Genomic DNA, 19,275 nt, shown 5'->3' on the forward strand with positions numbered 1-19,275 from the left:
TTAAGACTGTAGCAGGGGTCAGATCACAGAGAGACCACAACTAAGCAGAATAATCCATAAACAAATGGGTTAAAGAACAAGAAACAAAGAAACAGGAATATGGGCAAGGGAAGAAATGATCGGTGAATGATTCTTTGCCAAGAAGGAAAGGAAAAGAATATAAATAGACTTAAAAAAGCAATGTGTAGTGAGTCAGATTTCAGAAAAAAATATTACATAAAAATATTCTGTTTCTCAACAAAATGAGACATCACTGTTTATACTAAACTAGATTTAAATAAGTTTTTCAAGTGAAGTGAATAAGACTGAGTATCTCCTCATCATGGCACCTGTTAGTGGGTGGGATATATTAGGCAGCAAGTCAACATTTTGTCCTCAAAGTTGATGTTAGAAGCAGGAAAAATGGACAAGCGTAAGGATTTGAGCGAGTTTGACCAAAAGGGCCAAATTGTGATGGCTAGACCACTGGATCAGAGCATCTCCAAAACTGCAGCTCTTGTGGGGTGTTCCCGGTCTGCAGTGGTCAGTATCTATCAAAAGTGCTCCAAGGAAGGAACAGTGGTGAACTGGTGACAGGGTCATGGGGCGGCTCATTGATGCACGTGGGGAGTGAAGGCTGGTCTGTGTGATCCGATCCAACAGACGAGCTACTGTTGATCAAACTGCTGAAGAAGTTAATGCTGGTTCTGATAGAAAGGGGTCAGAATACACAGTGCAGGACGGGTCAGGGCTGTTTTGGCAGCAAAAGGGGGACCAACACAATATTAGGTAGGTGGTCATAATGTTATGCCTGATCGGTGTATATTGAATGATGTCGAGTGATTGTGATCACACTATTCGCATAAACCAGTTAGATGGAATGTAAAATCTCAGGATCATGTTGGCACTGATGGAAATTTTAACTATAGTATTTAATTAAGGCAATTAGGCGATTTTTATTCAGTGCTTTGAGAATACATCCTCAAATCATGTTGGATGTACAAAAAATAATTATGTTCCTTAATTCAGTAATGTGAATTAAACCTTGAATGTTTGGAGCAGTGCAGTGATGGGACAGAAACAAAGACAGAGCCCACAAAAAACACTAAATGAAATAAAAAAACACACATCATGAACTTAAAATAAAAACAGGAAAGCAATGTTTATCGCATTCATATTAAACACGCAAAGGGAATCCAGAAAAATGAATTTTTGCTGAATTTTCATCATTGATTAAAAATAAGTATCACAAGCTAAACAAGAGAAACTTACTCTTCAGGATTTACTCAGATGGTATTGTGTTTTCAGAGTGTATCACATCATGATCAATAATGTCATTATTTCCTCTTTCTCTTTTTCGAGTGTAAATATGATCAGCTCTGTTTTGCTGTAACCAGTTGATTCGGTTATACGAGCTGATAAGTATCATCATTTTCTGACTGATCATTCAAGGAGGAGCAGTTAAAAAGCCTGATCCTCATGGACTACAGGACCAAGCACTCACTTTAAAGGAAATCAATAAACCTTCCCAAACAAATGCTGCCTGAGAGAGCCCGGGACACTGGTAGAATTCAAAGCAGGAGCGAAAAACAGCAGAAGGTCAATATTTCCTCTGCCATTCAACCAGGGTATCTGTCTTCACATGTTAAGGCAGGGGCTGGAACTATGCTAACAAAGCAAAATACATTTATAATCAATCTCTAAGGTCAGTCTAATAAATGTAAATAGATGTAAATAAGAGTCATAGAAATACTGATTTACCTTGATAATGGTCAAACGTTGTGTGTTGTGTATTAATGTACACGCTATTGAAAAAAAAAATCTCTGGTCACAATATCTGTAAAGATATGCTAATGACAAGAAGATATCTATAATGAATTCTAAACACATTTCAAGGTTATAAAGCTTTCATAAGGCATTATAAACACTATTAGAATCATTTACCTTCATAATGAATTGTTACAAGGCAGACTGTGTAACATATTAAAACGAATTAAAACGCTAATATAGAAAAAAAATAATTTTCTTACTTTATTCTCTCCCTATTTAATGGCTGTGCTGTTGGATATTATTTCATACAGTAACCACCGTAAATAATCTAAATATATTTTTAAATATTAAAATGACATTATATCACTAGTATATACTTATAAAACAATTCAATAAGATTCTACATAATGCTTGATACAATATGCTAAATTAATAAATTATACTTGTGTATGATGCATGAGCTAATGCTTATTTTGCCTGAATACACAATAATACATTACTTTAGAAAGAAATATATAGAATATTTGGTAACATTTTCTATGAAGGTCACATGTATAATGGTCTATGAATATATTCACAGCCTGTTTTAATACATCCATAATGCATGTTACAATGAATGTATGTATAATACATGTGCTATATTATTTATAAGACTGTGTTACAGTGTACAGAAAATGTTTGCATGGCATTTATGAAAGCATTCTATGCAACATTTATAAGATATTATCTCCAATACTAAATAAATGAGTAATATGAGTTCTTTGGTATCATTTATTAAATAAAATAGATGAAGATTTTGAATGAAGTAATAGTTAATTAGCAAATCATAATATAAATAGAATTGATGTTTGTTTATAAATAATTATAACTATGTGTATAATACCTTCTGAATGCTTTATAACAAGACAGGAATATGTTCATAGTTGACCTTGTGTTGTGATTTAAGCACTATAAAACATTTCATCACTGCTCATCGCACGACCCCTGGCATTCTTTATAGATTATTGAGTTCAATATGATCCTCTGTTGATTTTCAGACATTAAAGCACCTTTGGCCTCCAGAACCCAACAATTTCACCCACAACACTTTAATCATACACCGCATTTTATTTGTATGGGTGTTCAAACTACTAAGACTCCTGTCAAGGAGGTCAAGGAAGTTATATTTCTATTCTGTATATACAGTGAGAGAAAGGAAATTGAGGCACCAAGATTAAATTTCATTTTTTTCCCCCCTTAAACATCTTTTCCTCCAAATCTTCAAGAAGTAGCTGATGCTGCTGCACACAAGGATTGAATTCTTTTGTTAAATAAATCTGTATGAAACTGTAATAATCACAGAAACCTTTCTCAGTTTCAGCATCAGCTTCTATGATCAAAAATCAGATATCATTTAAATCCACACTCCTCAGCACTGATACACAAATATTCACTCCCAAGGACAGTTTGGAGTCTGTTTCTACCTACTGGCATGTTTCCAGGAAGTGGGAGGAAACCAGAGAACCCAGAGGAAAGCAAGTAAGCAACCTGAGCTCAGGTTCTTCAGGCTAATTTGAACTGTTTCATGACAAATACACACCGAACAGCCATATCATTATGAGCAGTAAGAAGTGAAGTGAATAAGACTGAGTATCTCCTCATCATGGCACCTGTTAGTGGGTGGGATATATTAGGCAGCAAGTCAACATTTTGTCCTCAAAGTTGATGTTAGAAGCAGGAAAAATGGACAAGCTTAAGGATTTGAGCGAGTTTGACCAAAAGGGCCAAATTGTGATGGCTAGACCACTGGATCAGAGCATCTCCAAAACTGCAGCTCTTGTGGGGTGTTCCCGGTCTGCAGTGGTCAGTATCTATCAAAAGTGGTCCAAGGAAGGAACAGTGGTGAACAGGTGACAGGGTCATGGGCGGTCAAGGCTCATTGATGCACGCGGGGAGAGAAGGCTGGTCCGTGTGATCCGATCCAACAGACGAGCTACTGTTGATCAAACTGCTGAAGAAGTTAATGCTGGTTCTGATAGAAAGGTGTCAGAATACACAGTGCAGGACGGGTCAGGGCTGTTTTGGCAGCAAAAGCGGGACCAACACAATATTAGGTAGGTGGTCATAATATTATGTCTGATCTCTTATATATACAAAGAGAGAGAGAGAGAGAGAGAGAGAGAGAGAGAGTTGAAGTTGACTAAGAGAATATATTAAAGAGTTAAAAGGGCATAAAACAAAAGGGTTAAAGGCATAAAAACGTTATTTATTTATAGCAAAAACAGATGATTAATGTACTACATACAGTATATTCAGTAATTTGTTTGGACTGTGTAGGTATCTATAATGATCTAGCAGCAAGAAAAATAAATGCATTTTTCTTCCAGACTGTTTATACAGCATTTCCAGTTACATCCATGCACAAATAATTGGATCATAAAATAAATAAATAAATAAATAAATAAATAAATAAATAATCCTCATTTATCAGCCTACCGGAGAGCACCACAGGGCTAAACGTTCCCCTTAAGGAAAATATGTGGCTGAAATGACTGAACTCAATAAAAAAAAGGTTTAAGACACAAATACTGGACACCAGGTCTAAATCTATCAGTAATAATTTGAGGTTTCGTCCGATGAGCATAGCAGTCGCAGTTCATTTGTTTATAGTTTAATTACATGCATTTATTACTATAATGTATAATGTGTGTAGTCTTTTATGTAAAAATAGATGAGTGATTTATTAACAGAGGACATACTTAAAAGGCAAAAGCAGTTAGGCCTACATATTTAAATAAAATATTCACTGACAGTGAAATTGATAAACATAGAGTAGAAATTGTAATGTAATGTTAAAAATGGCATGATGATCAGCATCTCCATCTCAGTGGATGAAAAAATCATATTCAGCATCCATATTGGAGGTCATTAACATCAAGCAAGAAAAATCATAATCAGTAATGACAATATGGGGATTAAAGAAAAACTCAGGAGTGGACATGGGACAGGAAATAAGGATCACACAATTGAGGAGATGTTGTGAAGATGTACCATAGTGTACAAACACAGAACAGATAAACCCATTAGGGCAACCAACCAATGACAGGACAGGAGAAAAGACTAGGGGTGTCGCTGGACACATTTTACTGGACCCCTGTTAGATTTTCCTGAGAAATCATTGTCTGATGTTGTAGATTCCAGTTAAGGTATCTTAAAATAGTCTTCCCTATGTAGAATGTTATGATTTGCATCATTTAAACTATTTAAAAAATCAGGCTGATTGTAACGCCAGCTTAGGCAAAAATATCCTGTGCTTCCTCTTCAATCATAGTCATAATCAATTCTTTCTGAGCTCCTCCTTCATTAAAATAAAGTCTTATCTAGCGGTTCTTAATTCACTAAACACTTAATAAATAAACAGTTCATGATTCAGGTGTACCTGTTCCTTTGAATCTTGAAAGTGATAAAATAAAATAGGGAGTTATAGGGAGATCTTTTGACTGGCAGGGATAAATAATGTACGTGCCAATAATAGCGCAGTTGACATATTTCAGTACAGGGTAAATGTCTCACTGTGGACTTTAGAGCGAAATTGTTCTGTGATTGAAATAGATATGGTTTTAGAGACTTATATTTGTCTCACGATTCATCACATTGGTTTTCCCATGAGAATAAAATCATATTGGAATATTACATCATGCCTTTCTCGAGTGTTCAATCTATATTAAATATATGCATGTAATTATAAGCCTAGTTACCAACTAATGTGTTTCAGGGACTCTTACTGCTTCGTAATAAATCATCAATCCGAAAACTCAATGCAGAACCAAGCCTCTGACAGTACTTTATAACATGAAGTAAGAAATGATTTTTTTATACATACCGTGTTGAGTAAAGGCACTGGTCCGATTTTAAGCAGAGCGATTTTATTGGTCACGTTCATCTTAGTTCGGATTAGCCTCAAATCTTCAGAACTTCCATACTGTACGTCCACCAACTCTGCCTTTAGAGAGAATAAAGATTAAACACAGATTAGTCATATTAGAATGCCAACTAGATCTGTATTCATCAGTGGAGAACTAATATCAGGCTTCAGATATTGATATTTATTTAGATATTGATTTTAGCACTGTTAGCAATAGACAAAGCAGTGTTATAGAAATACACCGATCAGCCATAACATTATGAGCTGTGAGAGGTGAAGTGAATAAGACTGATGATCTCCTCATCATGGCACCTGTTAGTGGGTGGGATATATTAGGCAGCAAGTCAACATTTTGTCCTCAAAGTTGATGTGTTAGAAGGATTTGAGCGAGTTTGACCAAAAGGGCCAAATTGTGATGGCTAGACCACTGGATCAGAGCATCTCCAAAACTGCAGCTCTTGTGGGGTGTTCCCGGTCTGCAGTGGTCAGTATCTATCAAAAGTGGTTCAAGGAAGGAACAGTGGTCAACCTGTGACAGGGTCATGGGCAGTCAAGGCTCATTGATGCATGTAGGGAGAGAAGGCTGACCCGTGTGATCCGATCCAACAGACGAGCTACTGTTGATCAAACTGCTGAAGAAGTTAATGCTGGTTCTGATAGAAAGGCATTCTGTTTTGGTGCCAAAAAGGGGACAAGCACAATATTAGGCAGGTGGTTATAATGTTATGCCTGATCGGTGTATAAAGAGCAAGCCAGAAGTGACAATGACAAGGAATCACACAAAAGCAGACAAAAGAAAACCCATCCTCGTCTGAGTCGGATAAATCATTACAGTATACAATTGTATAAAAGTGAAATTAATCAGTATTCAGTGTGTTTCAGGTACACTATATTGCCAAAAGTATTCGCTCACCCATCCAAATAATCAGAATCAGGTGTTCCAATCACTTCCATGGCCACAGGTGTATAAAATCAAGCACCTAGGCATGCAGACTGTTTTATTTGTGAAAGAATGGGTCGCTCTCAGGAGCTCAGTGAATTCCAGCGTGGAACTGTGATAGGATGCCACCTGTGCAACAAATCCAGTCGTGAAATTTCCTCGCTCCTAAATATTCCACAGTCAACTGTCAGCTGTATTATAAGAACGTGGAAGTGTTTGGGAACGACAGCAACTCAGCCACGAAGTGGTAGGCCACGTAAACTGACGGAGCGGGGTCAGCGGATGCTGAGGCGCATAGTGCGAAGAGGTCGCTAACTTTCTGCAGAGTCAATCGCTACAGACCTCCAAACTTCATGTGGCCTTCAGATTAGCTCAAGAACAGTGCGCAGAGAACTTCATGGAATGGGTTTCCATGGCCGAGCCGCTGCATCCAAGCCATACATCACCAAGTGCAATGCAAAGAGTCGGATGCAGTGGTGTAAAGCACGCCGCCACTGGACTCTAGAGCAGTGGAGACGTGTTCTCTGGAGGGACGAATCGCGCTTCTCCATCTGGCAATCTGATGGACGAGTCTGGGTTTGGCGGTTGCCAGGAGAACGGTACTTGTCTGACTGCATTGTGCCAAGTGTAAAGTTTGGTGGAGGGGGGATTATGGTGTGGGGTTGTTTTTCAGGAGCTGGGCTTAGCCCCTTAGTTCCAGTGAAAGGAACTCTGAATGCTTCAGCATACCAAGACATTTTGGACAATTCCATGCTCCCAACTTTGTGGGAACAGTTTGGAGCTGGCCCCTTCCTCTTCCAACATGACTGTGCACCAGTGACCAAAGCAAGGTCCATAAAGACATGGATGACAGAGTCTGGTGTGGATGAACTTGACTGGCCTGCACAGAGTCCTGACCTCAACCCGATAGAACACCTTTGGGATGAATTAGAGCGGAGACTGAGAGCCAGGCCTTCTCGTCCAACATCAATGTGTGACCTCACAAATGCACTTCTGGAAGAATGGTCAAAAATTCCCGTAAACACACTCCTAAACCTTGTGGACAGCCTTCCCAGAAGAGTTGAAGCTGTTATAGCTGTAAAGGGTGGACCGACGTCATATTGAACCCTACGGATTAGGAATGGGATGTCACTTAAGTTCATATGCGAGTCAAGGCAGGTGAGCGAATACTTTTGGCAATATAGTGTATGTTTATTGTATCGTATTGTGAGTGTAAGAGTGCTGGGATAATCACAGGGCACCTTTATGATTACAGCAGCAGTTCAGTTTTACAGGATCTAATTTTGTTTTTAGTGATTAGTACATTAACTCTATTCATCTCCACCATCCTGGAAACTGTCCTGAAATATTTACTCATGAATCAGACCATGCACTGTTGCCTCTGATGAAAGAAGACTGGCTGAGAGCAAACAACCAACCAAACATCCATCTTATGCCTCAAAGTCTTCAAAACAATCCTGAGTCATGAGCAAAAAAATGATATATCATTAACAATTCATAATACATAGTAACCTGCATTTCATTTTCATAAATCACACATCCCCTAGCATTCTTTCCAGATGATTGATTTCAGTGTGATGCTGTCATGAGTTTCTGACAGTAAAACAGCTTGGGCATCCAGAACTCAAGGAGGTCAAGAAAGTCATATTTATATTCTTCACATATAGTGAAGGAAAGAAATTGAGGCACTAAGATTAAGAAAAACTTCAATTTTTCTCATCATTTTCCTCCAATTCTTCAAGAAGGAGTTCTGCACATAAGGTATGAATCCTGTTTAAAGAAATCTGAATGAAAGAGAAACACAAAAGGAGCCATTTGAGAGCAAACAACCAAACATCTTGTGCCCCAAAGTCTTAAAAAAAAAACCTGGGTAAAGGGTGTCTGTATAACACACTATAATCATCTTTCTATTAGCTAAGCAGTATTTGGTTTATTAAGGGATTTTTTAAAGTTGCTATCCTTATCTGTACATTCAGTTGAGGAATTGTAAACAGGCATGACACTGTAAAGATAGCAGGACAGTGTGGGTGCAGTGATGTAGCTTTTCCTACAAAAAGGGGAGTGCTGTAAGGAATAAAACTTGACGATCCATGCTGTTATAGTGAAATGATTCATAACAGGATGGTGTGTTATGGCCTGACGTGACTCTGACCTGAAGTGGATTATTTTCCCATAACAGCATAGCCCAAAATATTTTCTTCTTCTTCTTCTTCTTCTTCTTCTTCTTCTTCTTTTTCTACCACACTGATCATCAGATGTTTAACCATTTAATGGTCTAATACTTACACTGATCAGGCATAACCTTATGACCACATGACTAATATTGTGTTGGTCCCCCTTTTGCTGCCAAAACAGCCCTGACCCATCAAGGTATGGACTCCACTAGATCCCTGAAGGTGTGCTGTGGGATCTGGCACCAAGATGTTAGCAGCAGATCCTTTAAGTCCTGTAAGTTGTGAGGTGGGGCCTCCATGGATTGGACTTGTTTGTCCAGCACATCCCACAGATGCTGGATTGGATTGAGATCTGGGGAATTTAGAGGCCAAGTCAACACCTCAAACTGGTTGTTGTGGTCATCAAACCATTCCTGAACCATTTCTGCTTTGTGGCACGGTGCATTATCTTGCTGAAAGGGGGTGCATGGTCTGCAACAATGCAGTAGGTGGTACGTGTCACAGTAACATCCACATGGCAGAACCCAAGGTTTCTCAGCAGAACATTGCCCAAAGCAGGACACTGCCTCTACTGACTCGCCTTCTTCCCATAGTGCATGCTGGTGCCATGTGTTCCCCAGGTAAGAGATGCACATGCACCCAGCCATCCACGTGATGTAAAAGAAAATGTGGTCCAGTTCTGATGCTCCCATGCCCATTGTTGGTGCTTTCAGAGGTGCACAGGGGTCAGCATGGGCACCCTGACTGGTCCTTACATAAATGTTGATCAAACCTATTACGTTGTCCTATTGGAAAAACTCGCCATAAAAATGACTATATGATTTTCTTTAAATGTACAGTATGTATCTGTATATATGTTGATCAATAATATGCTTTGAATCAGTTATTATTAGGCTTAAACCTACTCTATTATGTAGAGCTTTTGACCTCCATTTTCCTGTGAATTAGCTGTTACTATAGAAACTATAATGCACTAGAATAACTGCATTAACATAAACCTGTCATTTCAGTTACAGCTATACTATTACAGAAGATGAAGTAACACCAATCAAAGTTTAGAATTCAATTACACTATTGTATAAATCTATAAAAACCTTTTCAGATATTCTCTTCTTACCTAAATGCTTTATCCCCTATAATCATTATTTCCTTAAGTTGAAATTAAACATGATCAGTAGTTAAAGAAGTTAAAAAACTTGCCCATGCAGCAAAGGTTAGGGACAAAATTAAAAGCTGGAATTAAAGTGGAAAGCAAATCATCTTTACCAAATGTATTTGTCAGCAGAACTAAATGAAATTCAATTCCAGAGAAAACAGCAACATCTCATTTGGAATAGCAGAGCTAGAAATGCTATAGACATGGGAGATTTATAACGTGTCAGGATTGGCAACATATAAAGTTCTGTCTAACTCGAGAGCGCTACAGGCAGATAAATTAGAAAAGGATGAGATGTGCACTGAGAAGCTGTCATTACGGTAATGATGTTAACAAGGGCATTCATAACAGAGACCACTTTGCTTCACTTCATATAAGATCTTTCTCTTTTTTCAGTGAAAACAAATGTTTTCTCATATGCGTTATTGCCGATCATGGAAGAATCTAAACATCAACTGAAAGTTACTATAAAAAGAGTTTTCAGTGATGGCCATCATTATTCACTGTTGGGTAAACAGAGAAAACAGAGTCAGGCCGGTGGAAGAAATTTTCATCTATTTGAGAAACCTATGAGCAATAGTTCAAGAGAGCAAAACACTAGCATGAACAGCAGCAACATGTTTCTACCAGCCTGGTTTCACTGGAGCTCTGAACTCAGAACACCAATATTCTAATGATATACAAACTTCAAACCTTCTTTATGCTTTGATTTGAGGAGACAGCACCACTTAGACAGCTGTGGCCAGATCAGCCAAATATAACAGTTGCTAATTGCATTAACTGCAAATCTTTCCCCTGATGGAGGAATTCTGATCAATTCCACCCACTCCCATGGACACTTGAGCAATTCTGCCTGCACCAGTAGACCTTGTTGACCAGTTCCTGTAACTAATGTAGACACAGTTGACAAATCCAGCCTACTCCCATGGGCACTCTTGACCAATTCCACCAGCTCCTGTTGACACCATTAACCAATCCTGCCCAGTCCCACAAACATTCATGACCAGTTCCAACAATTCCTAACAGCAGTCTTGATCAATCCGAGCTGTTCACATGGGCACTTCTGACCCTTTCTGCCCCTTCCTGCCCAGTCCCATAGACACTCTTTAGCAATACTGCCAGCTCCCATGGTCACTCTTCACCAATTCCACCAGCTCCTGTTGACACTATTGACCCGCCCAATCCCACAAACATCCATGACCAATCCCACCAGTTCCTAAAAGCACTCTTGACCAATCCCAGCTGTTCTCATGGGCACAGTTGACCAATCCTGCCATGTGTCATTATTTTAAAACTTTGGAAATTACTTTTAAATTTCAAAACTGCTCAGTCTCATAATTAGAATTTCTAAGCCCATTGTTGCCTGAAATGAAGTAATATATTCTCTTTGGAATAAACATACTTTCATGTGACTTTCAATGGAAAAGAAAAACATTGCATTTGGTTTCCTCTGTAAATTTACACAATGTTTTTTCTATTATTTTTATTACTTTTAAACATTTCCACAAATGAGAAAGAACAGACAAAAGCCACAATGAAGTGCACATGTTGCAGCAAGTGGTAATACTCAAGGGAGCAACTAGTCATCTAAAAGTCATCTAATTGTAAATAAATCATTTAGCATACACACATTTACACATATATGTACACAACATGGAGGCACCAAAAGGACAATTGCGCTTTGGTAATACTTAATGAGATTCTTCCAGGCTTTATGCAGAACTGCTAAACAAATTTAAATTCATAGTGCCTACATTAAGCTTCTAGTGAGTCCACAAGGATGAAACTGGCACAGCTGGATGATGTGGTAGCACACACTTAGCTTTCTAAATGGCTTTTATACAGAGAAAACACATAGCTGAAAGCAGATCTGTCTCTTTTTGCCTTATTCTCTACCACCATCACAGCTTTACACACAGATAGACAGATTCTGAGACTCTACTTGTTACATCAACAGCTAAATGACATGTATCAGGCAGAAAAAATCCCTTCAATTAATAAGCAAACAATGATGTTCTCAATATAAGTCAATTGTTAACCAAATCCAATTTTAAAAGGAGCCAGGAAAAAAATGCATATAATCAGAGCTTAGAAACCCAACAGTTCTTTCTCTCCTCGAAATTAAAACCAGTAATTGCATTGTGCCGGGACCCGATCGTTGCTAATCTGCTGTGGGAAGAAAGTGAGCTGAGGATAAAGCTCATTGAAACTGATTACCCAAGGGACAACCCCATCCTGAGCACCACCCACCCCACCATTAGACTCCTAATGTATTACTGACCACTGCAGAAGTTAATCCTCAATTGAAATAAAAAGCAGTTCCTGGATAAAATACAGTACACTGTTTCTAAGGCTACAGAATTTTCTCTTTATATTTAATTAGAACAACTCAGTTACACTCTATGCCAGTACTAATCATCTCGGTTTTTGACTTTGCACACTTTATTTTTGTGTAGCTGGTGTAATCCTGTTTGCTAATCGAATTTGACCGGTTCTTTGTTTGATACATTTTGGATTGTTTGCTGAAACCTAATAAACTGACCTGCATTTGCATCTGGGAGTCTGTTTCCCTGACAGATTACTTCGCAAAGAACAACTGAAACAGATGTGCTTAGAAACAGAGCTAAAGACAACATAATAATTAAACACAGGTGCACACAATCAAAAGAAATTTCACTGAGAACAAGGGAGTGCAGGTGGATTCTGGGAAGGTGAGTGTGGTGCCTCCATGCTTGTAGACCTTAGTGAAGTTTGGGAAATGTTTGTGAACATTCTGGTCCTGTCTCTACCCATGTCCCGCAACCAGCTGTTAGCCTCAAGTGGCATTATTGCCTACACCTGTGTTGAGCTTTCTCCTTTATTAGTTTGCATCACACCACAATGTCATTGATTAGTTTCCTAACAGCATGTCTCACTATGTTTTATTCTTTACCCTATTCATTGGTCATATAAACAAATCTTTTCCCAATCAATAGGTAGCAGCAATAGAAAAAGGAGGAGAAGAAGAAGAAGAAGAAGAAGATTTTATTTGTCACATACTTTACATTGCGGCATTTTTTGCAGATCCCACATTTTTAGGAAGTTGGTGTCAAAGCAATGGTTTCAGCTTTGACACAGAACCCTGGAGCAGTGAGGGTTAAGAGCCTGGCTCAAAGGCCCAAAAGTAGCAGCTTGGCATTGGAGTTCAGCCCCTGAGCTGCTGATCATTAACCCTTTAACCCATTTATGCACTATTTAAACAAATTTACTACAGAAGATAACTACACTATATTGGCAAAAGTTTTGTGACGTCTTCCTTTACATGTACATGAATGTAATATGGAGTTGTCCCGCCCTTTACAGCTATAACAGCTTCAACTCTTCTGGGAAAGATTTCCACAAGGTTTAGAAGTGTGTTTATGGGAATTTTTGACCAGTCCTCTAGAAGCACATTTGTGAGGTCAGGCACTGATGTTGGACGAGAAGGCCAAAGGTGTTCTATGGGGTTGAGGTCAGGACTCTGTGGAGGTCAGTCAAGTTCCTCCACACCAAACTCACTCATCCATGTCTTTATGGACCTTGCTTTGGTCACTGGTGTACAGTCATGTTGGAACAGGAAGGGGTCATCCCCAAACTGTTCACTTCAGGGCTGAGTTGCTGTTGTTCCCAATTGCTTCCACTTTTTTTTATAACACCACTGACAGTTGAAGTGATTGGAACAGCTGAATTCAATGATTTGGAGGGTTCTAAAAATTAACCAGCATTCACAAAGCAATCAAATATTCTGTGCATTAAACTGTTTATGCTGCAAAAAAACAAAGCCAGTCCTGAAACAATAGTGACACTGTGACCTAAGCAAAAGCAGCCAATGAGGGTGTTTCATCATAACGACAAAATAAAGCTGCAATGATTTTAACTTAATCAAATCTAGTAGGATATTAATGTCTCGTCAGTTTCAATTTCACTAATGTCTTCTGTCTCTAAGTTTTATTTAAAACTCAGTATAAACTTCTTAATTTGTTGCTTCTTGAGATGAGATTCAATTTGCTTCCAAACAGGGAGAAAACAAATCATCAAAAAGGTACTTTTCATAAAATATTCAGCTGATTAAAATTGAAATGAGAAAGAATGAGAAGGTGGATAAAAAAATGAAAGTTTATAACAGTGTTTATGAATGATGGACCATGGACCATGGATAAAATCCTCTTGGAGACCCATTACTACTTAAAATCAATAGCGCATATGGAACTGTAAACAAAACAAAACACACAAAAAAATCAGTGGTTTCCATAAAAATGTGTACCTATGCCATAATACTAATGCATACATCAGTTTTGTACACACTGAGTCATTTTTAACATGCTGCATGGTAGGGAGTCATAAAGTAGACATAATACGTGATGCTCAGTGACCTCTCAGGGATGGGATGCAGGATTCAGTCGCATTACTATAAGCTCCCCAGGCATTTCATCCATCAAAGTGAGCTATATTTGTTTTTTTTTTTTGTTTTTTTGCACTGCTGATTGTTAGATATTGCAAATGTGGTTTCTATCAAAGCCTCAGTGGGCACTCTGAAAAGCAGCAGCTCAATGATGGATGACTGACCCCTTATTTGGCAAACAGACTTCAAAGACAGACTAAGTCAGAGTTACTCCTAAATGCAACATTTTCGTCATTGAATCCTTTTAAGATGTCTCATGCTGGACTTGAAAGGTGTTAATAGACTTTAAGAGATTTTCATTCACTTCCTCTAGAGACAGAGATCACATTGCCTAAAAATAGCTTGACTATATATCATTCATTCCTGTGACGTGAGCTGAATAGCATAATGGCTTTGCATTAACTTTCCAGCTGGAGAACATATTCAGTGCTGGAGAAGTCCATTAAACTTCTCTTATTTGCTGCACTTTGACGTCCTGTGAAGTAGAGCGAGCAAGCGAGGCCATAATGCACATTTTTTACATTAAACATTTGAGTGTGACTTTGCTATGACCTTGGACTTTTTACGAAGCAAATAAGTAATGCTATGCCTTTTTTTTCCGTACCTCTAGAATTCCCACAGATGAGTAGGCTGCAAAGGCAAAGGACTCATTGATGGCTATTTGGGTATTTGAGTCACAGACTGCTCCACTCGGCAGGAAACACTGCGTTTTTGCCAGATCAGTGATGGTATTCGGAGAGGATCCAGGGGAGCTGACGAGGACGGTGTAATTGATCAGCTGGACGTTCTTCAGTCCGAACTCCTCCCAGCGCCGAGCAAGATACCTAACCCGGGCTTCCTCGTCGAGTCCAGCTACGGAATCGAAATCACTGTGGGGACGAATGGAGAAAGAAAGAAAGATATATTGATTCATCTGTCCATCATACTGAACACAGTCTCACAAGGCACTTAACTAAACTCTGATGAATATGCACAAGGCTCATCATCATTAGCTAAATCAGCACATTGTTGGCTTTTGCTTAACATTTGCATTCATTAAAGGTATTTACACACTCTGTGGATGTACAGATAGCACCAGTGAGCCACGACAAGGAGCCTGGGACTGAAGACAGACCTCTGTAATTTAGATTTGCTACAAGCTTCAGTTAACGTAACTGATGAATATTGCTGTCCCTAGATGCATTTGTCTTCACACTCAGTGGAAGCACTTTATTAAAAATGATACCAGGAAGAGAGAGTGAATTATCGATACGGAGTGTAACATAAAGCATGGAAATAAAGCTGTGCCTGTGTGCCTTCATGTATTATGCAGATATGATGACAAATTGCACCCTACCATTGTAATTTGCAGCTTATCTGGGGAAAGTTTCAAGTTTATGATTATAAAGTTAAACTCTGTTATTCCAGGACAGCTAGGTGGCAGCTTCACCCACCTGCTAAAAACACACAAAAATCTTCAGTTGCTGAAACACTTTATTCTGATTTTACAAATAGAACTGAATAAACGCAATACCGTAATTATTTACCTACCTGCATATTAAGAGAATTACAGTATAAAAAATATATAATAAATAAATAGAATTATAACTAAACTAATAACTAAATTTAAATACATTGTTTAAAGGAATACAGTATTTTATTTAAAACAATTGTGTTAGAAATATTGTTGAATAACTACACAAAACACCAGAAAAATAACCAGGACAAATAAAAGAAAAAGAAAAAGGTGTGGTCCATGCTGCCGAAATGTGTCCTACAGTTATATGATGATGATAACTCAATTAATTTATATGATTACTGTCAGGAACAGCTGGACAGTTCCCTGCCAGGCCCGGAGAGGGCGCTGACCGGTGAACCTTGGAGGCCTGCTTCTTTGTTTGTATTTTGTGCCACACCTTTCCCATTGTTCTCCTACCCTGTTGTGTCACCTGTTCCCAATTAACCTTAATGTATAGCCCTATAAATATGGATCCTTGCGTCCCTGTCATTGTTGAATGTTCTGTGTGTTATGGGTAAGTTACAGTCAAGTCCAAGTCCAAGTCCAAGTCCAGGTTTTTGTTTGTTTCTGTTTAATTAGTGCTATGTGGTGTCTTTGTGATTAGGTTAGTCTTCTCCATGTCTGTCTACGTAAATAAAGCAGTGCTTCGTGGAATCCTGCGTATGGGTCTGTCTCCATGGCGTGTCACGGAGGTCTGGGTTCGAGCCCCGCACAGGGTGGGGGAGTCCGGATGTGACAATTACTCAATTAATTTTGTTAAGTTGAGAATTTTTATTTATAAGTGACAGCCTAATATTACCTGTTCTTCCAAATGTAAGAAATTTCGCAGTCTTTTTTCCAAAGGTTGCTTTCATATTTCTTAAAAATGATTCTGTGAATTGATTTCATATTAAAAGGCCCGCATGCAATATTATAAGAAGTCCGTTATTTTCAAGATCTCATTTATTATGAAAAACTGTAGAGCTATTAGAGACATTTCCTTTAATATTATCTATTTTTAGTACATAATAGAAATATGTAGGACAAACACGTTATGTATAGCAATTATTGATAAAAAAAAAGTTGGCTGTTGAAATAAAACTTAATTTTAGCACATGTACAATGTATTATTTTGATAACATAAAGTGTCATAAACCATATGAAGAAATATAAATGCACTTCTCCATTAAAAAAAAAAATGAAATAAAGGATCAGGACTTGAGATTTGTTTTTATTCGGCCTCTGGGTTATTATTAATAAACTTGTAAAAAATAAACAAACATGTACATAAACAAATTCTTCTTGCTTAGGCCACACCCACTTTGAGTTTGAATCTGAAATAGAAATAAATAACTAGAGCAAATAGAGAGTGGCTTTGTACTCCTAGGGTTTATTTTATTGTATTTATATTTTAAGAATTGAGATTATAGACCTGGCAGTTGTGACATTTTTTTATTGCACCAAATGTATTCAGGAGAGTGTGTTTCTATTTACCTTACTTTCTTTTATTTCTTTATCATAAAAGACTCACGAGGGCATTGTTCTGTCCTCACTCCAAGACAATAAAATACAAAGATGAATGAAATCCAACAACCTCCAAAACCTTCCAATCAAACAGATTGCTAATGCTTTCCTTCTGCCAACATGATACAGCCCTCAACAGTACAATTCAATTCAATTCAGTCTTATTCATGTGTGCTTTTATTACTCGCCATCATCACTGAACAGCTTTACACCTGGGTCTTTTCTTCCAAAAGAGCAACACAGCATAGCTGTAATTGAAGAAGCTTTCCAAATGTGACATTCTGCCAAAGGGAATGTTTCACCACGCTGACGTACAACACATCTCAACAACGAGTCTGTAAATCACACCTGAAATGTGCTCTCACAACAAACACACACCAATTAGGAATATTATAAACATATAGGAGTAGTAAATTAGGAATATATGTTTATTATGAAGAATGTTCAGTTTATGGGACACATGATTTATTTTAACGTTCACAAAAGGTAGTTATAACACTGTTATAAAGCATTGTGCATACTTTCTGTATAAAAAATCTTTTAACAATATACAGTAGTCAAGAAAAAAAGTCACAAACTTAATGAAGGCTGCTGAGTTTACCATGCAAAAAGAAAGAAAAATAAATAGCCACAAGGAAGAAGCAACTATGACAGTCTCCAGGTGGCAGATTCTCCAGAATGTTCAGTAAAACTTAACAAATTTCCTTATAAAACTTGCACCAATTGTGACTCAGACTGCTGATGATTCTTTTAAAAAGAAAACATTTGTCACACCAAATTTTGACTATTTTTCCCACTAGATTTTCTCATTCAAAGCACAGTATTGACTGTTCACGTCACCTCGTGTTTTGACATAAACTCTGCAGCATTGTTGCATAAATTATTTATTTATTTATTTTAGTTTTTTTTTTAATGCTTTCATGTGTGTATATATATATATATATATATATATATCTATATATATACACATTATATTGCCAAAAGTATTCGCTCACCTGCCTTGACTCGCATATGAACTTAAGTGACATCCCATTCCTAATCCATAGGGTTCAATATGACGTCGGTTCACCCTTTGCAGCTATAACAGCTTCAACTCTTCTGGGAAGGCTGTCCACAAGGTTTAGGAGTGTGTTTATGGGAATTTTTGACCATTCTTCCAGAAGCGCATTTGTGAGGTCACACACTGATGTTGGACGAGGCCTGGCTCTCAGTCTCCGCTCTAATTCATCCCAAAGGTGTTCTATCGGGTTGAGGTCAGGACTCTGTGCAGGCCAGTCAAGTTCATCCACACCAGACTCTGTCATCCATGTCTTTATGGACCTTGCTTTGGTCACTGGTGCACAGTCATGTTGGAAGAGGAAGGGGCCAGCTCCAAACTGTTCCCACAAAGTTGGGAGCATGGAATTGTCCAAAATGTCTTGGTATGCTGAAGCATTCAGAGTTCCTTTCACTGGAACTAAGGGGCCAAGCCCAGCTCCTGAAAAACAACCCCACACCATAATCCCCCTCCACCAAACTTTACACTTGGCACAATGCAGTCAGACAAGTACCGTTCTCCTGGCAACCGCCAAACCCAGACTCGTCCATCAGATTGCCAGATGGAGAAGCGCGATTCGTCACTCCAGAGAACGCGTCTCCACTGCTCTAGAGTCCAGTGGCGGCGTGCTTTACACCACTGCATCCGACGCTTTGCATTGCACTTGGTGATGTATGGCTTGGATGCAGCTGCTCGGCCATGGAAACCCATTCCATGAAGCTCTCTGCGCACTGTTCTTGAGCTAATCTGAAGGCCACATGAAGTTTGGAGGTCTGTAGTGATTGACTCTGCAGAAAGTTGGCGACCTCTTCGCACTATGCGCCTCAGCATCCGCTGACCCCGCTCCGTCAGTTTACGTGGCCTACCACTTCGTGGCTGAGTTGCTGTCGTTCCC

The 19,275-nt window shown here is 38.5% G+C and overlaps 1 protein-coding gene across 2 annotated transcripts in view; it reads right to left on the bottom strand.

The window, feature by feature from the left end:
• Positions 1-19,275, bottom strand: part of LOC131360937 (inactive N-acetylated-alpha-linked acidic dipeptidase-like protein 2) — a 266,958-nt gene that overhangs the window by 130,110 nt on the left and 117,573 nt on the right. For both annotated transcript variants that reach the window (XM_058401795.1, XM_058401796.1), the window contains 2 exons: positions 14,948-15,212; positions 5,612-5,731 (listed from right to left, as the gene is read on the bottom strand). In XM_058401795.1, coding sequence (XP_058257778.1) covers positions 5,612-5,731; positions 14,948-15,212 — 385 coding nt within the window. The remainder of the gene's footprint in view (positions 1-5,611; positions 5,732-14,947; positions 15,213-19,275) is intronic.

This window comes from Hemibagrus wyckioides, linkage group LG10, assembly GCF_019097595.1.
Source record: "Hemibagrus wyckioides isolate EC202008001 linkage group LG10, SWU_Hwy_1.0, whole genome shotgun sequence".
Taxonomy (NCBI): Eukaryota; Metazoa; Chordata; class Actinopteri; order Siluriformes; family Bagridae; genus Hemibagrus; species Hemibagrus wyckioides.